The 21,582-nt window shown below is 41.4% G+C and overlaps 1 protein-coding gene and 1 pseudogene across 1 annotated transcript; one reads left to right on the top strand and one right to left on the bottom strand.

Annotated features, from left to right (window-relative positions):
• Positions 1-226: 226 nt before the first annotated feature.
• LOC141626817 (uncharacterized) lies at positions 227-3,625 on the bottom strand (annotated as a pseudogene).
• Positions 3,626-6,152: 2,527 nt separating this feature from the next.
• On the top strand, positions 6,153-17,498 carry LOC141627607 (uncharacterized). Its single transcript, XM_074440841.1, has 2 exons — positions 6,153-7,686; positions 17,488-17,498. The coding sequence occupies exons 1-2, from the start codon at positions 6,153-6,155 to the stop codon at positions 17,496-17,498; spliced, it is 1,545 nt and encodes a 514-aa protein (XP_074296942.1).
• The last annotated feature ends 4,084 nt before the right edge of the window (positions 17,499-21,582 follow it).

The following is a 21,582-nucleotide window of genomic DNA, read 5'->3' as shown; positions in this document are numbered from 1 at the left end:
TATACCCTTACCTTTCCTTGCTTTTTGTTTGGTTTTATGTTGGGCGATTATCCAAATAACCAATATACCATTACATGCTTGTATGCCTACTTGTACCATTATAATCACATGGGTTAGCTTAATGTTAAGACAATAATGAAACTATTTCATTTTACGTCCTAGCCACAATGATCTGATGTTGAAAAAACAATGACATTCAACTAGAGAAATAATTCGTGTTGACTTGAAGCATATAAAAATGATAACCAAAAGTACAAATTAAGTCGAAATTATCTCCGAGTTCAACAAAAAAAATTGTGGCTAATAATCTTCAGCATAATTCCAATAATTATTGATGATCGACCAAATCCTACGGCTAATAAGGACTTCAGGTCATAAAATCAATTTGTTTGGTCGGGGATTAACAAACCTTGCACATAAGTATATTTGAAATCTTCCGGAAGGCTGAAGAAAAAATCAACGTCAAGAGGGTTTGTAGCTATTTGTTTGGACGCAAAAAGAACTTCAGCACGCGTTAACCCTTCCATCTTTATTATCTCTGAAGTTACTTGCATTCTTCGCTCAGCAGACTCAGACTCATGCTTGAAACAATTAGCCAACTTTCCAATGTGTTCTCTAGCAACTTCCATCACACCACTCATTTTATCTAGTCTGGTGGAAAATTGTCTCAATGCTTCGATTGTCTCTGTTCTAGACCGCTTGGTCTTGCTACTTGAGGTCACTTTTGACAGCGAAGGCTCAGCTTGACTATTTTGGGAAGCAGAAGGTACTCCCTGTGTGTCAGGTGTAACAACTTGTTCCTCTTCTTCTTCACCTCTTTCATCACCATCCATGTCTCCTAATGCATCTTATATACTATCACCCTCTCTTCCAGTAGCCCTATCTTTTCCATATATTTTTCCTAACTCGTCAAATAGCGGAAATGGCTTGTTTCTTAATCCCGCCGCATTTTTATGACTCTATTATATATAAAACGAAATAATCATCGGACAAATATTAATAGCTCAAAGAAAAATTCATGATAAATAAGTGAAAATTACCTTTATCCAAGTTTCCCAAACTGACAGATCACATGTAACAAATTTATGTTCATCATTCCATCCGAAACCACTCGCTTGTGGACTTAACATTTCCACAATTGCATCATAATGCTTCCTTAGAGTCTTCACTCTAGATTCAATGTGAGGTTTGGCTTTCTTCCCAGATCCAGGTAATTTTTGTTCCATAAAAGTTTCAATTTTAGCATAAGCACCGTTTTTGAATTGGCCGTTGTCAGCTTTCCATCCACCGAGATCAAGAAGATCTTGCATTGGACTTACAAGGGCACGATCCTCTTCAATTGTCCATCTTGAGCAAATTCTAGTAGAAGATGCAACTTCCTTACCTTTTTGCTGGGGTTGAGACATCTATACATCATAATCATGATTCAAAGACAAAAAATAATTATTATATCAATGTGAGAAAGAAACATGATATATATTAGAAACATTCAATCCGATATTCAAAATAGCACATGTTTAAATACAACAAACATCATCTTGTTTGCAACCAACTATCATACATTTTAGTAGCTAGATCCTTTCTAAATTCATTCCATTCACTACTAGTCTCCATAGTATCAATACAATCATCGTCGCTTTCATCACCATCTTGAACAAAAGCCTCCAAGGGATCTACGCTCATATGTGTTCGAATAAAATTATGTAAAAGTGCACAACCAAAAATGATTTTGCTCACTGTTCTCCTAGAATACTAAGTAGTGCTCCTTAGAATACACAATCTAATTTTCAGCAATCCAAAACATCTCTCTATAACGTTTCTTGCTTGAGCGTGCTTCATGTTAAAAAAACTCCTCTGCACATGTTGGTTGAGCACCCGTCTTCCAAACACTCAAATGGTATCTTTGACCTCTAAATGGTGTTAAAAAACCCTCACAGTTCATATAGCCAGCATCACATAAGTAATAATACCCTAAAATTAGCAAAGTAGACTTTTAATATACGAGTTTAGTTAGTATATATAAAACAATAATGATTATTAGATGTTTTTACCTTGGGGAACTCTTAAAGGATGGGGTCTAGAAAGTGCATCACGAAGAACTCTATTATCATGAGCTGAACCTTCCCATCCGGGTAACAAATAAACAAATTGCATATCTCGAGTGCAAACTCCGAGAACATTTGTGGTAAGCTCCCCTTTTCTAGTTCTAAACCTAACTTTATCCTCTTCTCCGACACGAACCTTAATATGTGTTCCGTCCAAAGCACCTAAACAATTCTATACACATCTATTGTTAATAAATCTATTTTTTTTTTTAAATATTTATAGACAATATATTCTTTAGATGTTAAATTACCTTAAACCAATTCCACCTTTCATCTTGGCAATTATCCGTGACAGGTTGAGGTTTTTTGAGCAAAAGATGATGACATTTAAGAAGAGCACGCAAAACTGATCTAAAGTGTCTAGAAACAGTCTCGCCACTCCTTCTGAAATATAATTGGGTTCGTCTATTTTTTGTATCATGGGAAAGTATGAAAAGAAAAAGTGCAACCATTTCTTCCAAACTTGTATTTCTATTTCCTTCTAACATACCAACATCTCTAAGCATCTCACACAACCTATTAAAACAAGCTCTATCCATCCTTAAGTTGTCTAAACATGCTACATCACTCCCTTGAATCATAGATCTAAGATTAAGAAGTCTAGCTTGGAATCTTTCATCAATAGAGTTGTCAAAAACATAAGTTATTGGTTTCGGAATAGTAATGTTCAAGCTAGCAAGAAGACATAGAAGCTCCACAATGATCTCCATAACCATCAAAATCATTTGCCTATATATGGCAATACATGTAGTAACAATCTTCTTCCGTTTACTCAAAGGTAAGCGCGCCATTGATAACTTGCGTGAAATACACATACAAAAAATAGTTAATTACTCAAACAACCTCTTAAGATGAACATGATAATCACCAAACAAGAAGTAAAATCCAAATGTAAAGTATAGTTGAAAGGAAAGCATCCTAAATACTTGTATCTTGTATTCTGCATTACATGACCAAATTTTTCTAAGTAAATAAACACTTGTATTATGCAGTACATCACCTCAAGAGAGTAACAAGTAACAAAAAAATTCTAATAATCACAAACTCACTATCATTCTCCAACCCATTACAAAAATCGTAACATTCATTATAAGAACCAACCAATTTTTCTAAGTAGACACTTAAAACTACTAACACAAAATCTATGAATGTTACTCCCTCCGTCTCAATCATGTATTTAACTAGCTTTGTGAATAGAATTTTAATTAAAGGTAAACAAATGATTAAGACGGAGGGGAGTAAACTAATAATAATGGATTGACCGTTATTTATATCTCAAAAGCAGTTTTCAAATCAACAATATAAAAATCATCAAAGTTTTATAAAGAATCACCCAGAACAATTTGTTCTCTGTAAAAGTCAAGTGGACATGGTTCATTGCTTACATCACACTGAAATCAATTTTGAAAATGAAAAAAAAAATGCATAAATGATAAAATAAGGAAAGATAGAAAATACATACCAAAAATTGAGATTGCTCCAGAAGTTGCTTCAAGGAATGAGAGTTTGGTAGATAGCAAATGAAAGTAGAAGACGGCAAAAGCTAATTTTATAAAACCCCAATGGTACATTAAATATGTAAATATTTTAAAGAATTAGGGATAAAATGGTAAATAAACAAGTCATCAATCCAGAATTGTGAATGACCGTGGGAGGGGTTGGTCTTCGAGTTCCCACATAATGTGGGAATTTGTTTTTCCGGTGGAACACCCACTTCCTCCATTATTTGAAAATTTTGTCAACCAAACAAGTATGTAAAAACTCAATTCCTGGGAACTTGAAATTCCTGTATTTTAAAAAGGCAACCAAACGCACCCTAAGTTTTCTAAACATTCTCCCTCATAGTCAAACTTTATTATTATCACCTCTAGTAAGAGGATTATACATCTGATGTATTACCTCCAATTCTATAGTGTCTGAGCATTATAATAAAGTTTTTGAGTTTTGTTTTAAAGTTTCCGAGTTTCACTATGAAGTTTCTGAGTTTATTCACTAAAACATTAAGCTCTAAAAAATTATAATAAAACTCAAAAAGATTACATTAAATTTAGTTAAATTTTAGTTTTGACGGAAAAAATATTAAAATCTAACTTATAAACTTTAATATGCTCAAAAAAATACACATATGCTCAAAAACAAATAAAGTTTGAAATAATAAGCTCAAAAAAATATATATATGCTCAAAATATAAAAAAATTGGAGGTAGTACAACCGATGATGTTCCTTTTTCTCTTGTCACCTCATATCAAAGGATAATGGTAACGTAAAACGCGCACGTTTAAATTTCATGGTTTGAAGCTCGAGTGCGAGTCTTTTATAGGGGCGTGGATGCACACTTCCTTCACTAATCACCAAGTAAAACTATACCTATAACAATTTCATACATGATACAACCCACTGTGAGTACGTTAATAAAAGCTGATTGTTTGGTGCTCTACTATTGTAAAATATACTATGAACACGTTCTAAATAAAATAAACGCCATCAACACATTTATGTTAACCGATGTAGTTACTTTGTTATTTTAGTTTATGGTATTACTAAAATAAGTGCATTTGACCAAATGAGTTAAATACGAAATAAGTTACTTTGTTGTCTTAGTTTACGATATTACTAAAAAAAATTAACGATAAAAAATTGCGCATGGTAAATTCACTATGACTAATTGAATAGAAGCATAATCATATTAATGGTTTAAAGTAGCTACTAAAGACATCTGTTTTATCAAATAGAGTTTAATTATTATTCAAACATGGTAATATTCTAAAAATTATATATATACACTATTATTTCGCAGGAAATTGGAAATAAGTACATTTGAGTCCAATATTGTTTCTAATCTAGATGCAATAATTTAAGCTCAATATTATTTCTTATATTATTTTTATACAGATACACATGCCATTGTATAATAGTTGCTTATATATATTTCCCTTCCAATGCCCTAGCATTGGCCATGAAATTAGATATATAGATTTATAATTGTGATATTGCATTCTGGAGGACCGTCCTCGGAGACTACCAGTCTAACGCTAGACTTAGTAGTAATATACTTGTCCCTTTTGCTCAATCCTTCATTTACCGTAAAACACATAAGCATTTGATCAACCAGAAATATAGTTAAATTTATTATATGACACAACAGTTAATTAAAGTCATGCAAATACGGAGTTCTATAAACTACTCGTATTTTGTCAAGGTCAATATTTGGTAATATTCTATGGCTCAACATGCATTGAGAAGAATTAGGATTATTATGTAAATATGGATAAGTAACAAGGATAATATGGTCATTTACCATACCCAAAAATAGAAAGAAACGAAATGGGTACATCAAAGTGAAATGGCCCAATAAGGAAAATGGGTACATTAAATGAGAATGGAGGAAGTAATAAATTAATAATACAATAGCTTAACTCTTGGATAATGAAATATTACCATCCGGCATTATGAAAAGCATCATTTGAATTACTTTATTTAATTACTCAATCTCATAAAAAGCATAGATTAGAAAAAGAAGTAAATAGTTAAATTATTATACTAAAAGAGATCAAGAAGTTGGTTATAGATTGGTGGGTTTTCTCAATGCGTGGCCTTGTGGTACTTGGTGTAATAACACTACATTGTAGGATTGTCAAAGAAGACGTACTCGTTAACACAATAGTTAAGACATAATCTCTTAATAAAAGAGACACCCGTGAAATTATATTTATACTACTATATTAGAATATGTCTCTATATTATGTTTATACTTAGTCAACTTGTTAGTATATAGTAGTTAGCTATTCTTTAGCATTAGAATATAGTAGTTGCATTAGAATATAGTAGTTGCTATTCTGTAGCTTTCCAGTTGCTAACTTGTAGGATGCAATTCCTTAGTTTTAGGAAGTTAGCTAGCTAACGATGCATGCTGTAGTATATATTCATTTGATGTATCGTCTAACAACTCAGGCAATATAATTCTCACTATTCACTTCTTATATGGTATCAATCCCTAATACCGATCCCTTCTCTTCCGCTCACTGAAAAATCTCTTTTTGCCTCACCATGACTAACGACGGTATTCCCCAATCCTCTAAGTCTTCCTTTCATCCCGCTTACTCCGTCTCGAACATCAAGAATTATGTTCAAATCACTCTTGAAACCGAGAACGTTCACTATGCGTCTTGGGCCGAATTGTTCTTAAATACGGCTAGCGCGTTTGATGTGCTCGATCATCTTGTTCCTCCTAAGGACACGGTGATCGACAAGGATGCTACCTGGAAGCGTCTCGATGCTATAGTCAAGCAATGGATCTATAGCACCATCTCCGTCGACCTCCTTCATACGATTCTTGAACCCGGCTCTACTGCTCAAGCCGCGTGGGATCGTCTGAAAGATATTTTCAACGACAATAAACACTCCCGGGCCGTCCTGTTAGAGCAGCAATTCACCAATACTCACATGGACAATTACCCGAACGTGTCGTCGTACTGTCAAGCATTGAAAATGCTTGCGGACCAACTTTCTAATGTTGGTTCCCCTGTCCCCGAAACCCGCTTGGTGCTCCAGTTGGTGACTCATGTCTCGGAAGGGTTCAAGGGAATTGCTACAATCATTCAACAGCAAGATCCCTTGCCCCCTTTTTATAAGGCACGATCTATGTTGGCTCTTGAAGAACACAATCAGCGCATCACGGCCCCTGCAACGGCTGACACCGCCCTCCTTGCGTCTCAATCGTCCAAGAACTCGGATTCCCAAACCCCGTCGACCAACAATAATTCGAAGGGGAGTGGAAATTCGAATTCCCATAATTATCGAGGCAAGGGAGGACGTAATAATTACCGCGGTCAGAATAAAGGAAAGAATAATGGTGGAAACTCGAATAATTCGGGTCGCAATGGTGGTAACAGTCGCGGTGGGAACAACCAGCAGCAGGGTACATGGACTTGGGTCCCCTTCAACGCATGGCCGTCTTCTTCACAACAAGGCTGGGGTTCTCCACCGTGCCCTTACCCAACGGCGGGGTGGACGGCTCCTCCTAACCGGCAGCAGCAGGGGATCCTTGGTCCTCGCCCAAGCCAAAACGGGCAGGCCTTTCTAGCCCAACCAGGAACTGGTTCGACTCCTGGAGCTTTTGTGCCAACGGATATTGCCGCCTTGATGCAGTCACTATCTCTCCAACAACCGGATGATAACTATTATATGGACACCGGTGCGTCGTCGCACATGACATCCAATAACGGTACTCTTTCTTCTTATTCTTCTTTGAGTAAAAATCGTCATATAGTAGTCGGGAATGGTGACTTGATTCCTATTATCGGTTATGGTGCTACGACTCTTGCTTCCCCACACCCGCCCCTCTTATTAAATAATGTCCTCCACGTGCCCAACTTAATTAAAAACTTGGTCTCTGTTAGAAAATTTACTATCGACAACCATGTTTCTGTTGAGTTTGACCCATTTGGTTTCACTGTGAAGGCTCTCAAGACGGGGATGCCGATTATGAGAAGCAATAGCACGGGGGACCTCTACCCTTTACATGACTCCACCACTGCCACAACCGCCTCTCCTCATCAAGCTTTCACCGCCATTCCATCCAGTACTTGGCACGGACGCCTCGGCCATCCGGGCCACGAGATTTTTAATGCTTTATGTACTCGAAAAACTTTACCTTGTCGTCCCTTGAATAAGTTGTCTGTTTGCCACTCTTGTCAATTAGGAAAACACATTAAATTACCTTTTTCTCCGTCTTTATCTCAAACAATTGCTCCTTTTGACATTTTGCATACGGATCTTTGGACCTCGCCCGTTTTGAGTACCCTTAACCATCGTTATTACATTTTATTTCTTGATGACTACACCAATTTTTTGTGGACTTTTCCGATCACAAATAAATCACATGTATGTCAAATTTTCACCACCTTTTATAACATGGTTAATACCCAATTCAATATTGCAATTAAAACTCTCCAATGTGACAATGGACGTGAATATGATAACTCTCCTCTCCATAAATTTTTTGAGTCTAAAGGAATGTTGTTTAGGTTCTCATGCCCACACACCTCACCTCAAAATGGAAAGGCGGAGCGCAAAATTCGCACCATAAATAACACAATACGAACCCTTCTCCTCCATGCCCATATGCCACCCTCCATGTGGCACCATGCCCTAGCCATGGCCACCTACCTTCACAATATACTACCTAGCAAAGCCAACCATTACGACTCCCCTACATCGAGTCTATATCATCGAGTCCCCTCCTACTCCCACCTAAGGACTTTTGGATGCCTTTGCTACCCTCACAAACCACCTACGTCCATTCACAAGCTTGACCCGCGAGCTACCCCGTGCGTGTTTCTCGGCTATCCGGCACATCACCGTGGCTACAAATGTTTAGACTTGGCTACTAATAAAGTCATTATTGCTAGACATGTAACTTTTGATGAGTCTATATTTCCCTTTGCAACCAAAAACAAAGTCCCTGACTCCTCATATAAATTCCTAGCAAATGACCCATCCCCTTACATTGTTGACCAACTTCTCAACACAAAAACCCCAACTGGCCCAGCTACTCAAACTAGCCCAACTCACCCCACCCCTACCAGCCCAGCCGAGACACCCTCCCGTAGCCCAACTGCCACTGAACCCGGCCCAGCTTCCCCTAATGGACATGGTAACTCCCCTCCAAATTCCCCTATACCTGCCAATAACTCCACCTCGGCTGCCAGCTCCGCGGCCACTGCAACCACCACGTCACCTCAGCCCATCCCTCCTTTTTCACCGCAAATGACAACCCGAGCTCAACATGGCATTTTTAAACCCAAAAACCCGTTTAATTTGTGTTCCACAACCGCCATATCACCCGTCCCCAAGAGTCCGATCATCGCTCTAAATGACCCTAATTGGAATCGCGCCATGAACGATGAATTTGATGCACTCATTAAGAATGAGACTTGGATTCTTGTGCCCCGGCCACCTAATGTCAATATAACGAGGTGTCACTGGTTGTTCAAACATAAATTTAAAGCTAATGGTGATTTGGAGCGCTACAAAGCTCGACTTGTTGTCAATGGCGGGTCTCAACAGTGGGAGTCGATTTGTGACGAAACTTTCAGCCCGGTGGTCAAGCCCGCGACTATTCGCACCGTACTCGGTCAGCCGTGTCCAAAAAGTGGCCCATACATCAACTCGATGTCAAAAACGCATTTCTACACGGACACCTAATCAAACGGTCTATATGCATCAACCACCTGGTTTCAAGAATAAAACTCGACCCGATGATGTCTGTCTTCTAAAGAAATCCCTCTACGGCCTCAAACAAGCACCCCGAGCGTGGTACCAAAGGTTTGCTACTTATGCTTTTTCGATTGGGTTTGTGCACAGCAAAACCGACAACTCGCTATTTATTTATTCTAATGGTGCTAATATGGCCTACCTCTTACTCTACGTTGACGACATTATTCTAACAACGTCTTCCATTGCTCTACGGGATCAATTTATGGCGTTGTTTCGTTTGAGAGTTCGCAATGACGGACCTCGGCTCCCGAATTTCTTCCTCGGTGTCGCGGCTATTAGACACGCACATGGTTTGTTTCTTCATCGGTCCAAATATACCTCGACATTATCAACCGTGCAAAGATGTCGAACTGTAAGCCTGCTCAGACACCGGTAGACACGAAGCCCAAATTGAGCGCTGATGATGGCCCACCCGTGTCTGACCCGACTCTGTTCCGGAGTCTTGCAGGTGCTCTCCAATACTTAACCTTTACCCGACCCGATATTTCGTATGCGGTGCAACGGGTGCTTGCATATGCACGACCCACGAGAAGCTCATCTTGGTGCGCTAAAACGAATCATTCGCTATCTCAAAGGTACGTCTCATTTTGGGTTACACTTATCCGCCTCGACCACTTCGTCTCTTATAGCTTACACGGATGCTGATTGGAGTGGTGTCGGTTCGACGCTCCACGTCGGGGTCGTGTGTATTTGGGTAACAATTTGATATCGTGGTCGTCCAAACGACAAGCGACCGTATCGCGCTCTAGTGCCGAAGCCGAATATCGTGGTGTAGCTAATGTAGTCGCTGAATCATGTTGGTTACGAAATTTACTACTTGAGCTACAATGTCCAATTCAAAAATCTACTATTGTTTATTGCGACAATGTTTCGGCCATTTATTTAGCTGGAAACCCGGTCAATCACCAACGTACGAAACACATTGAAATTGACATCCACTTTGTCCGGGAAAAGGTTGCTCTTGGTCAGGTCAAAGTGCTTCATGTTCCGTCCCGTTATCAGTACGCGGATATTTTCACCAAAGGCCTACCGAAGTTCCTATTTGATGATTTCCGATCTAGTCTCAGCATCCGTCCTCCTCCAGCTTCGACTAAGGGAGGATATTAGAATATGTCTCTATATTATGTTTATACTTAGTCAACTTGTTAGTATATAGTAGTTAGCTATTCTTTAGCATTAGAATATAGTAGTTGCATTAGAATATAGTAGTTGCTATTCTGTAGCTTTCCAGTTGCTAACTTGTAGGATGCAATTCCTTAGTTTTAGGAAGTTAGCTAGCTAACGATGCATGCTGTAGTATATATTCATTTGATGTATCGTCTAACAACTCAGGCAATATAATTCTCACTATTCACTTCTTATAGTTATATCTTTTTCGTTGTGGCTTGTGCTTTACATCGGTGTGGATCAAATTCCATACTTTCTCGAGTTGTCGATGATCAATATTGAACCAACATGATGCGAAAACACAATATCAATATACGGTATTAAGTACAAAAAAAAACTTACACATAATATTTTAGTTATACAATAAAATTGGGTATACAATAAGACATCACTACGACTTACCCCAATATACACATGCATAGTAACCATCTTGCTTTCTAAATGCCGATCATAAACAATGACGCTCCAAGCAAAGATCTTTTCGGATGATTGCTATATTTCGGAATGTAATAAACGCGCTTGCTCATTCTCCCTGATCTCCGTCTTCTACCAAAAAAATAAAATTACAAAATTAAAATTATGTACTCAAGTATTCCGAAAAGTAAGAATAATGTAACATGTAAAATCGTTGATAAATGAAATTAGTCTCAAAAGAAAGAGCAGCATGACCAATTTGTATTGCCATAATGTAAATAAACACACTTGTTCCGGGTGTAATTCCAGAGCAGATATTCGTTACCACTCGTAGCTTGTAGAATGTCGTCTTTGGTAGAATCCTTCTTTCCTTAATTGTTCCTCTCGGCCTCTCCTGCAACAATGAACGAACTGAGGGCTTGGCTTTGTGCCAAGCGTACTCACTCCGACGCTCAAGTCAGTAAACTTAAGGGATAAGTTGTTACTTGGCTGAAAGTATATTGTGGAGAGATAAGGAAGATAATACCAGGTGAATAGTGTTTCTTAGGTTAGGTTGTGGATCCTTTCCTCAATGAAGGTTGAGGAGTATTTATAGGCTTTCACCTTTTGTCACGTAGTGGCCAAGTGGCCAAGTGGCTAGCAGGTGGAAAGACTGATCTACCCCTCGGCCGAGGGACCTATGGCAGGCCGGCGGGCCCTGTTGACTCACCGCCGAGGGGTCTTGGATATGAGTACGCGGGTATGTGTCATTTGGCAGGTTGCCATGCCGAGACCAGCCGACAGCCGATGGGCTGCATCGGCTAGGCTGTCTAAGTCGTTGACTTGCTGTGGGTATCTTTGACCTTGCTCAATATGTTGACTTGGTCAGCGGTGCAGAATATGCCCCATCAATTTGCCCCCAGCGTAGTCTATGCCGTGGTATGGGCTCCGATGTACGTTTGAGCGTATATTCTGCGCAAGTAATTTGTAAAAAAATTTCTGCATCGGCTTCTTCTGCGGCGGCTTCTTTTACCTCGGCCTGGTCTTTCTTAGGCCGTACCATATCCCCCCTCCACATGGATGTGTAAAGGGCATCCGATGTGGAAAAGAAAGTGACGCTTGCCGAGACCAGGGTTGAGAGTGCCGGTTGTTTTTGATTGCCCCCGGCCGGCGCTACTTAGCTTGGTTGATCATGTGGCCGGCGGAGAACAGATGCTTGAGAATTTGTTGAGGAAGGTGAATAGGCGGAGAGATATGAATGGGCGTGTTGAAGACGCTTGGTCACTGTTGCATTGATTGACGTCCAACTGTTGCAACGATTGACATCCCCTGGTTGCATGTCCGACACGTGTCTGTTCGCTGATTGGATGACGCTTCATGGGCATTTTGATCGTTTTGCGAGCATCAACTGCGCTGGTCGTGACCGTCGAGGTGTCTTTTTCCTGAGGGTGATTGCCTGCCGTGGCGTCTACCACTTGGAGTGACTGCGACGGCGTCAAACCTCTTGGGGTGACTGCGACGGTGCCTACTTCTTGATGGAGACTGCCGTGGCGTCTACCACTTGGAGTGACTGCAACGGCGTCAAACCTCTTGGGGTGACTGCCGTGGCGTCTACTACTTGGGGTGACTGCGACGGTGCCTACGTCTTGATGGAGCTCGCAGTGGCGTCTACCACTTGGAGTGACTGCGACGGCGTCAAACCTCTTGGGGTGATTGTCGTGGCGTCTACTACTTGGGGTGACTGCGACGGCGCCTATTTCTTGATGGAGGCGCCGTGGCGTCTACCACTTGGAGTGACTGCGACGGCGTCAAACCTCTTGGGGTGACTGCCGTGGCGTCTACTACTTAGGGTGACTGCGACGGCGCCTATTTCTTGATGGAGACTGCCGTGGCGTCTACCACTTGGAGTGACTGCGACGGCGTCAAACCTCTTGGGGTGACTGCCGTGGCGTCTACTACTTGGGGTGACTGCGACGGCGCCTACTTCTTGATGGAGACTGCCGTGGCGTCTACCACTTGGAGTGACTGCGACGGCGTCAAACCTCTTGGGGTGACTGCCGTGGCGTCTACTACTTGGGGTGACTGCGACGGCGCCTACTTCTTGATGGAGACTGCCGCTCTTGTCGTTATGACAGTATGAGCCGACGTCTGCTCACTGATAAAGGCTGCCGCTCTTGTCGGTATGACAGTGTGAGCCGGCGTCTGCTGCTTCTTAGTGACTATGGGGAAAGTGAACATTTTGATGGAAGACTCGGAAGATTTTTCATTAGATAAAAACATGCGTCGGGGTGCCCACAGCTGTTTTGGACACCTCCGCCGCTACACAGAGTTTTCCCGAGATCACCAGTGCCTTAATGGTTTATCAAAGGCACTCCTTCCCAGTCAGCCGCTAGTTATATCCATGAGGTCGCCTTCCTGTTGTAAGGATAGACTTTTCCCTTTCTCTGATTTCTTTGCCACTTTGAGGGATTGCATGTTGCATCCTCGGCGGCCTATCCGGACGTTGACCACCTCGTCATTCTCGTCTTTGGAGACGAGCTTATGCGCTTCCCCGGCCTCGAGACATACATCAGTGTTAGGGCCCGGATGGACATCACTGCGTCGGCCTCGCTCAGGGTGACTCGGCCTATGAGAACGTTGTAGGCGGACGAGCCGTCGATGACCACGAACTCAGCTAGGACATTCTTAGCCGCATTCTTTTCGCCGAACGTCACCGGGAGTCTGATTCATCCCAGTGGTACCAGGCCGGCCCCAGAGAAGCTGTATAGTGGGTTGGTGCAGGGGCTCAAGTCCTTGACTTTCAGGCCGAGGCTGAGGAAGCACTCCCTGAACATGATGTTCGTGTACGCGCCTGTGTCAATCAGGCACCTCTTGACCAGGTGGTTGGATATGTCCAAATTGACTACAAGTGGGTCGCTGTGAGGAGCGATGACTCCTTCGTAGTCCTTCCTTCCAATGGTTATATCGGGGATGTTGGAAGCGGGGTCATTTGTGTTGGGCACAAAGTTGATGGCCGATATAGCTCGTTGGTGCCGTTTGTGCCCATGAGCGGACCCTCCGTTCTCGTTGCCCCGATGACAACATGGATCACTCCTATCCGTTCGAAGACGGATTTCTTACCCGAACCGTCGGCGTCGGTCTTCGGCCTTTGGCAACGTACTTGCCGAGCCTCCCCTTCCTTAGGATCGGCTCTTCAATGGCATTCTTCGGATACTGCGATCGTTGGTTAAATGGCCGGTGTGGCCGTGGTACTCACGATCTTGGCTCGTGTCACCGTCACTTTTTGGCTTGGGGGTCTCTCCCACTTCGGCCCTCGTTTTGCTCGGGCGAAGACCTCGGCGGGCTGATATGACGAGAGGGGTTTTATCATTATACCGCCTCCGGTGGTACGTTCTGAACTCCACCCGGCGCCTGTCGAGTCCTGTTTCCTGGCAGACTTGTCCGACCGTGACCTATTATTCTCACGGCGTCTTTCATCGGACCGTGACCCGTTGTTGTCACGGCGTCTTTCATCCGGGTTGTCCTCCCGGCGGCTCTTCTTTTCTGAGTGATCGGCCTTGCTGGGGCCTACCCAGGTCTTGTGATAGTCCTCTACCTTGATGGCCTGGTCGGCCATCTTCCTGGCGGCATCCAAGCCCAGGCCTCCGCACTTGATGAGCTCATTTTTTAAGTCTCCCCTTGGGAGGCCCTTCATCAGCGCGAAGGCCGCCAGTTCGGGATTAATTTCTCGAATCTGCTGGACCTTTCCATCGAACCTCTTCACATAGCTTCGTAGAGACTCGCCCCCCTCCTGTTTGATAGTTAGGAGGTCCGATGTCTCCACGGCCCTTCTCTTGTTGCAAGAGTACTGGGCTAGAAAGGCGTCCCTTAGGTCGGCGTAATAGTATACCGAGCCGTCGGGAAGCCCCTTGTACCAACTTTGAGCCATCCCATGCAAAGTTGTTGGGAAAACTCGGCACCAGACCTCATCGGGCTGCTCCCATACCGACATGTAAGACTCGAAAGCCTCGGCGTGGTCGTGGTACCGGATCACTTTCCCCTTTGTATGATATGGGTGGCAACTTGAGCTTAGTTGGCACCTGGACTTCTAGGACGTAGGCGTTGAGGGGCTGTCTGACCACGTGTCGAACGACACGTGGCGATCGGCTCCTCGCGTTCTTAATCCGGCTCCTCCCCTCGTAGCGGGAAGGACTCCTTCTTCGACTCGGACTTCTTCTCCAACTCTGCTGAGTCGGACTCCTCTGGCTCCTTTGGGGTAAGCCTCGTTCGTGCTGCGGGGACGCTGTCCTCCCATGAGTACGGGAAGGACTTAGGTCTACCACGCCCACTTTGGGCTCCCCCGGCGACTTGACTGGGTCAGCTTCTCCTAGTGCTCCGTTCAAATTTCTCGGAGTCACATTTTGGGCCCTGGTCTCCTGGACGGTTTCCGCCGCTCTTCTCGGCGTGACAGTGTGAGCAGGCGTATTACTAATTAGGTCCAGGAGCATTTTCAGTTTTGCTACGTCAACCACATGTCCCATGATGGTGACCTAGTTGGCTGGCAGCGACGTGTCTGGTATTATTGGCATCCCGAACTCCGGTTGGATTACTCCGCCGGTGGAGGGCTGCACGACTCCAGAATTGTTGAAGGTATCATCTTGGTAGAACGCGGTTTCGTCGGTTACGACTGCGTCTTGTTGTTTCGACATCTTCTTAGCTTTTTGGGTGAGTTTTTGTGTTTTTTTTTTTTTTGGGAATGAATGTGACTAGCTTCTAGTAGCGATTTCCCACAGACGGCGCCAATTGTTCCGGGTGTAATTCCAGAGCAGATATTCGTTACCACTCGTAGCTTGTAGAATGTCGTCTTTGGTAGAATCCTTCTTTCCTTAATTGTTCCTCTCGGCCTCTCCTGCAACAATGAACGAACTGAGGGCTTGGCTTTGTGCCAAGCGTACTCACTCCGACGCTCAAGTCAGTAAACTTAAGGGATAAGTTGTTACTTGGCTGAAAGTATATTGTGGAGAGATAAGGAAGATAATACCAGGTGAATAGTGTTTCTTAGGTTAGGTTGTGGATCCTTTCCTCAATGAAGGTTGAGGAGTATTTATAGGCTTTCACCTTTTGTCACGTAGTGGCCAAGTGGCTAGCAGGTGGAAAGACTGATCTACCCCTCGGCCGAGGGACCTATGGCAGGCCGGCGGGCCCTGTTGACTCACCGCCGAGGGGTCTTGGATATGAGTACGCGGGTATGTGTCCCTACTGGCAGTTGTTGCCATGCCGAGACCAGCCGACAGCCGATGGGGCCGCATCGGCTAGTCATTTGTCTAAGTCGTTGACTTGCTGTGGGTATCTTTGACCTTGCTCAATATGTTGACTTGGTCAGCGGTGCAGAATATGCCCCATCAACACTAAATTATGACTAAATGAACATAATAAAGAAAATAGTAGCCTGATTTGGGAAACCAGGCTCACCAATATTTGTCTATTTATACTATGTAATTAGAAGTTGGTTAATGATAGGAATCATAGGACTCTACGAATCTACCTGACTAAGAACAATGTACTTCCCCTAAAACTCTAATAGGAGGAAGAGACATATAGTTTACGTAGTTCTTACTATTCTAATTTTATCTTTTTTTTTTTTTTTAAATTAAGAAGTTTATAAAAGTTGGAGTCTCTCACGTCGCTCGAAAAAAACTTCATTTATTAATATAGATAGATAGATATTGATTACCCCTCTGTCCCGATCATTTGTTGTCCTTTTCCATTTTTAGGTGCCTCAGTCATTTGTTGTCCTTTCTATTTTAAGAATGAACTTGATGAGTAATTTGATCATTCTCATTCAATTTGTTCCACTTGTCATTTAATTATTGGTCATCTCCCCTTTCCTTGGTCTTTGTGTCAAAACCAAAGGACAACAATTGACCGGGACGGAGGGAGTATTTTTTTATGATACTGTCATATCGTTTAATTTCATAGATGATATTTATGTTGTCTCGATTCAATTTGTTGCACCTTATATATTATTCCTACATAAGTCTTCTTTACTATGTAGGTTAACTATTTTCTTTACATGAACGATCAAGATCATGTAATTTTCACAAGGGGTTTGATTATCTTTAATTTGTTGCTGGGTAGATCTACTTTCATTGGTAAAGCCGGATATGAGAAACTAGCAGTAGCAGAGTAGCCGGGCGTCAAAGTTCAAAGTTACGAGTTTTGAAATTTTTCGAGTTTACCTTATCTTAGACTATTATTTACCCATTCGTTCTGTTGAAAATTTTCACTCACTAATTTCAAATCTTGGCCCTACCAATCTGTATGCATGCTTATAGTAAGCTCACTGAAATTTTTAATTGGTTGCTTGCTTACCCTTTTTTTTTTCATTTTATTAGTATCTGCGTAAAATTTTTATATTTCAAGAGTATTTTGTTAAATGGTGCAAACCCCAAAAAGAAAATTTGCACACACTATATAACACAAAAAGGGTTTTTGTGACGTACTATATCAATGTTCTTTTTTTACTATTGTTATTGATTCACACTTTGATATTTTGATATTGCAGTACAGATGTAAAGTACACAATTGTGAAAAATTTTAGCCCAAAGTGCTTATATATAGCTTTGAAATATGATTATTCTTCCGTTTGATCTTTGCGTTAATTTGGGTAGAAAGCTTAATAATCCAATGGTGATAACTTGATAGATGATTATTTACAGAACACTTTCTAATAATATTAAAGAGTCCATATTTTATACTTATTTGACTATCCGTCTAAAGCTAAGACATGTTAACTGGTCAAGTATTGTCTTCGTCCTATATATGTAAGTAGGAGTATATTTAACCTGTTTTAATTTTAAAATAAACACGTGGGGTTTAATCTAGCAGTTTAATCTAGCATAAGATTTTTTTTTGCTATCAATAGTAGACAATAGATATAACATAGGGTTATTTAATGACAATAATCCAAACTAAGCCTCCCCTTCCCCATTTAATCCAACCTATCGATTATCCTATATTAATCTGATCTTTCCTATCATTTATCTTATTTTACACCAGCTTTCATGTTTACTGGTTGTAACCAGTTATTTCTACATATTAGCAGGTTTCCTTCCTTTTTTAAAAAAATTTATAAGATTTCATCTTTCTGGTTTCATCCTTCTTGTTGGAATAAAACCGTAACAACGGATGAAAGACAGAGAAAAGACAGAAACAAAAACCAGGAAGAATACTTATCGAAACGAGAATAGTCTTGTGGTAATGAAGCCACTGACTTGAAAACAATATCGGCACGACTCCGGTGGTTATCGCCTACACGCCGTACGTTTCCCAAGGTTAACACTGCAGCTTTTGAGCCGCACCACTGAAGCAAGAAAGCTTTGGAACAAACAGATACTTTACCCGGAAAAACTCAGAAGCAAAAGAAAGAGAACATATTTGAGAGTAGAGGAGAGAAAGAGAAGAGAGTGTTTGAGTTGTGTATATTCTGTGAAGTGAACAGCTCTATTTATAGGGGAAAATAGAGTCATTACAGACAAAATCACAGTAATTAAGGGACGGTCAAACGTAATTAAGGGGTTAATTACGCTCCCTTAATCTCTGCAATCAATAGTCATAAAAACATTTGACTAAACAGATACACTGAACCTGGACCTAAACCAAAAACACATACAGCCCAAAAAGAAAAGAGGGCCTTTGGCCCGCCCCGCAGGGGCTCTACCCAAACCCAAACCCAAACCCGAGCTCGAGCCGGGCCGGGCCGGCGCGCGCGCGCGTGTGTGCGTTTGGATCAGACTCACAGGCCCAACACTCTCAACAAAAGCCTCCTTGGTCCAACTCTTATCCACTTGGGGACAAAGTAGATATAAAAACATCAACACTCTACCTTTCCCCACCGATGTGGGAGAATGGCAAAACTCAATTGAGTTTTTGGCTTTACTAAGCCATTACTACCAACAATCCCCCACTAATGGCGAAGAGAAAGCTAAAGAGATATTCCGGGTAAGGAAGGATTGGACACTTAAACGTTCAATGTCTTTCGACTTGAATTGACGTATTAGTGAAATGAGGCAACAACTTACTTTCAACAAGTGAATATCTTTCGATTTGAATTCCTCGTCGAACTTCGGTCGTTGAATTCCCCACAACACATATCATACCTTCAAAATCTGTTTTATTCCGCGATTTCTAAGTGCAACGCTTTTAAGTCATGCGTTTACCCTGGTTTAGGTGAGTGCTCTAGCGAGAATTTACATATTCACACATAGATGGTGGCTGGGCCATCACACCCCCAAAGGTAGCTCAAGTGCTTCTCAGTAGCACTTCTCACAAGAGCTATTAAGGACAAAGTCCAACCTCTATAGAAAACACAATCCATCAAGTGCGTCTCAAAAGCACCACCAAAATTGGCTATGGATATCAAATGCCATAGGAATGAGCTATAGAGTCCATCAAGTATCACACTCAAACTTGATTTAAGGACTTAAGCCCCATTCCCCTCGACATATCAAGGACTACTCTCCTTGTTAACCCCTTAGTAAGGGGATCAGCAAGATTGCGTTCGGACTTCACATAGTCCAAAACAATCACCCCATTTTTCAGGAGTTGTTTTACCACACCGTGCCTGATCCGAATATGTCATTTCTTACCATTGTAGACATTATTCTTAGCAATACTGATAGCTGCTTTACAATCACAGAGAAGGGAGACTGGTGCAACCTGTCCCCCCCACATAGGCACGTCTGCTAGTAAGTTCCTCAACCAATCTGCTTCTTGACCTTGCCAACTCAAGAGCAATGAACTCAGATTCCATGGTGGAGCTAGCTATACAAGTCTGTTTTGCAGACTTCCACGATATAGCTCCTCCACCCAAGGTGAACACATAACCACTAGTGGAATGTATTTCATCATTACCTGCAACCCAATTTGCATCACAATATCCTTCTAAAACAGCAGGAAATTTACCATAATGCAAACACAAATCAATTGTTCCTTTTAGGTATTTAAGTAAACGACGAAGTTCATTCCAATGCTCGGCACTGGGGTTATGTGTATATCGACTCAGCCTACTAATAGCATAAGCAATGTCTGGTCGAGTACAATTCATGAGGAACATAACTCTTCCTATAATTTTAGCATATTCTTCTTGTGAGACACTATCACCCAAGTTCTTACACAAAGATATACTAGCATCATAAGGAGTTCTAGCAGGTGCAACATCAAAACTATTAAATTTCTTCAACACTTTTTCAACATAATGTGATTGACTAAGGGATATACCACTTGGGGTTTTCATAACTCTAACTCCAAGGATAACATCAGCTTCTCCTAAGTCTTTCATCTCAAAACGTGATGACAAAAATTGTTTGGTTTTATTTACAACAAATAAATTACTACCAAGAATTAACATGTCATCAACATATAAGCATATAATCACACAATCTGACCCAAACATTTTAGAATAAACACATGAATCAGAATTGTTAGTTATATAGCCATCATCAATCAAAGTGTTGTGAAATTTCTCATACCACTGTTTAGGTGCTTGTTTCAGACCATATAGTGATTTTCTCAGTTTACACACCTTACTCTCTTGACCCTTTACCACAAACCCCTCGGGTTGCAACATATAGATCTCTTCATTTAGGTCACCATTCAAAAAGCAGTTTTACATCCATTTGATGTACTACAAGATCATGAATAGCAGACGAGAGCAACAAGAGTTCTAATGGTGGAAATTTTAGTCACAGGTGAGTAAGTTTCAAAATAGTCAATATCTTTCTTTTGTGTAAACCCCCTTCACCACAAGTCTGGCCTTGAACCTTTCTATTGTTCCATCAGGTCTCATTTTCTTTTTAAAGATCCATTTGCTACTAATGGGTTTACTACCTTTAGGCAAATCAGTTAACTCCCAAGTCTGATTAGAAACAATAGAATCTAGTTCATTTTTAATAGCTTCTTTCCAAAAAACAACATCTATAGATCTCATAGCCTCATCATATGTTTTTGGATCATCTTCTATTAAAAAGCGTAAATAAGCTCATCAAAAGCACAAATATCACTGCGTTTTCGAGATAAGTGAAGTCTGATAGCATCAGTTCTGATGAAATCACTCCCGTAGCTCTTTTCAACTCTGGGCCTTTTGCTCCTTCTTGGTTCAACTGCATGATCCACAGAAATACTAGTACTCGCTTGCGTAGAACTGTCAATAGGGTTAACAGCACGAGTAGAAACAACGGGGCATCGGTAGTGATATCTTGTTTCCTTCTTCAAAGGAAATACCTGCTCAAAAAACTCGGCATCTCTAGCCTCAAATATAGACCTGTCACTTAAAGACATGAACCTATAAGCAGAACTGTTTTGAGCATAACCAATGAAAACGCAGTCATAAGTCTTAGGTCCAATGGTTGGCCTCCTAAAGCTAGGTAAGCCTACTTTAGCTAAACACCCCCACACTTTAAGGTAACTTAAGTTAGGAGCATAACCTTTCCACATCTCATAGGGTGTCTTGTCTAGTTTCTTATGAGGTACTCTGTTAAGAATATGACAATTGAAAGCACCGCTTCCCCCCACATATCATCGAAAGGCGAACTTAAAAGCATAGCATTCATCATTTCTTTCAAAGTTCTATTTTTACGTTCAGCTACTCCATTCGATTGAG

This window comes from Silene latifolia, chromosome Y, assembly GCF_048544455.1.
Source record: "Silene latifolia isolate original U9 population chromosome Y, ASM4854445v1, whole genome shotgun sequence".
Lineage (NCBI taxonomy): Eukaryota > Viridiplantae > Streptophyta > Magnoliopsida > Caryophyllales > Caryophyllaceae > Silene > Silene latifolia.
The sequence above is the reverse complement of the archived record's forward strand: the minus strand, read 5'-3'. Positions and strand labels throughout refer to the sequence as shown.

What these genes read in the sequence shown, in the direction of transcription:
- LOC141627607 (XM_074440841.1), top strand. Translation starts at nt 6,153, where the DNA reads ATGACTAACGACGGTATTCCCCAATCCTCTAAGTCTTCCTTTCATCCC.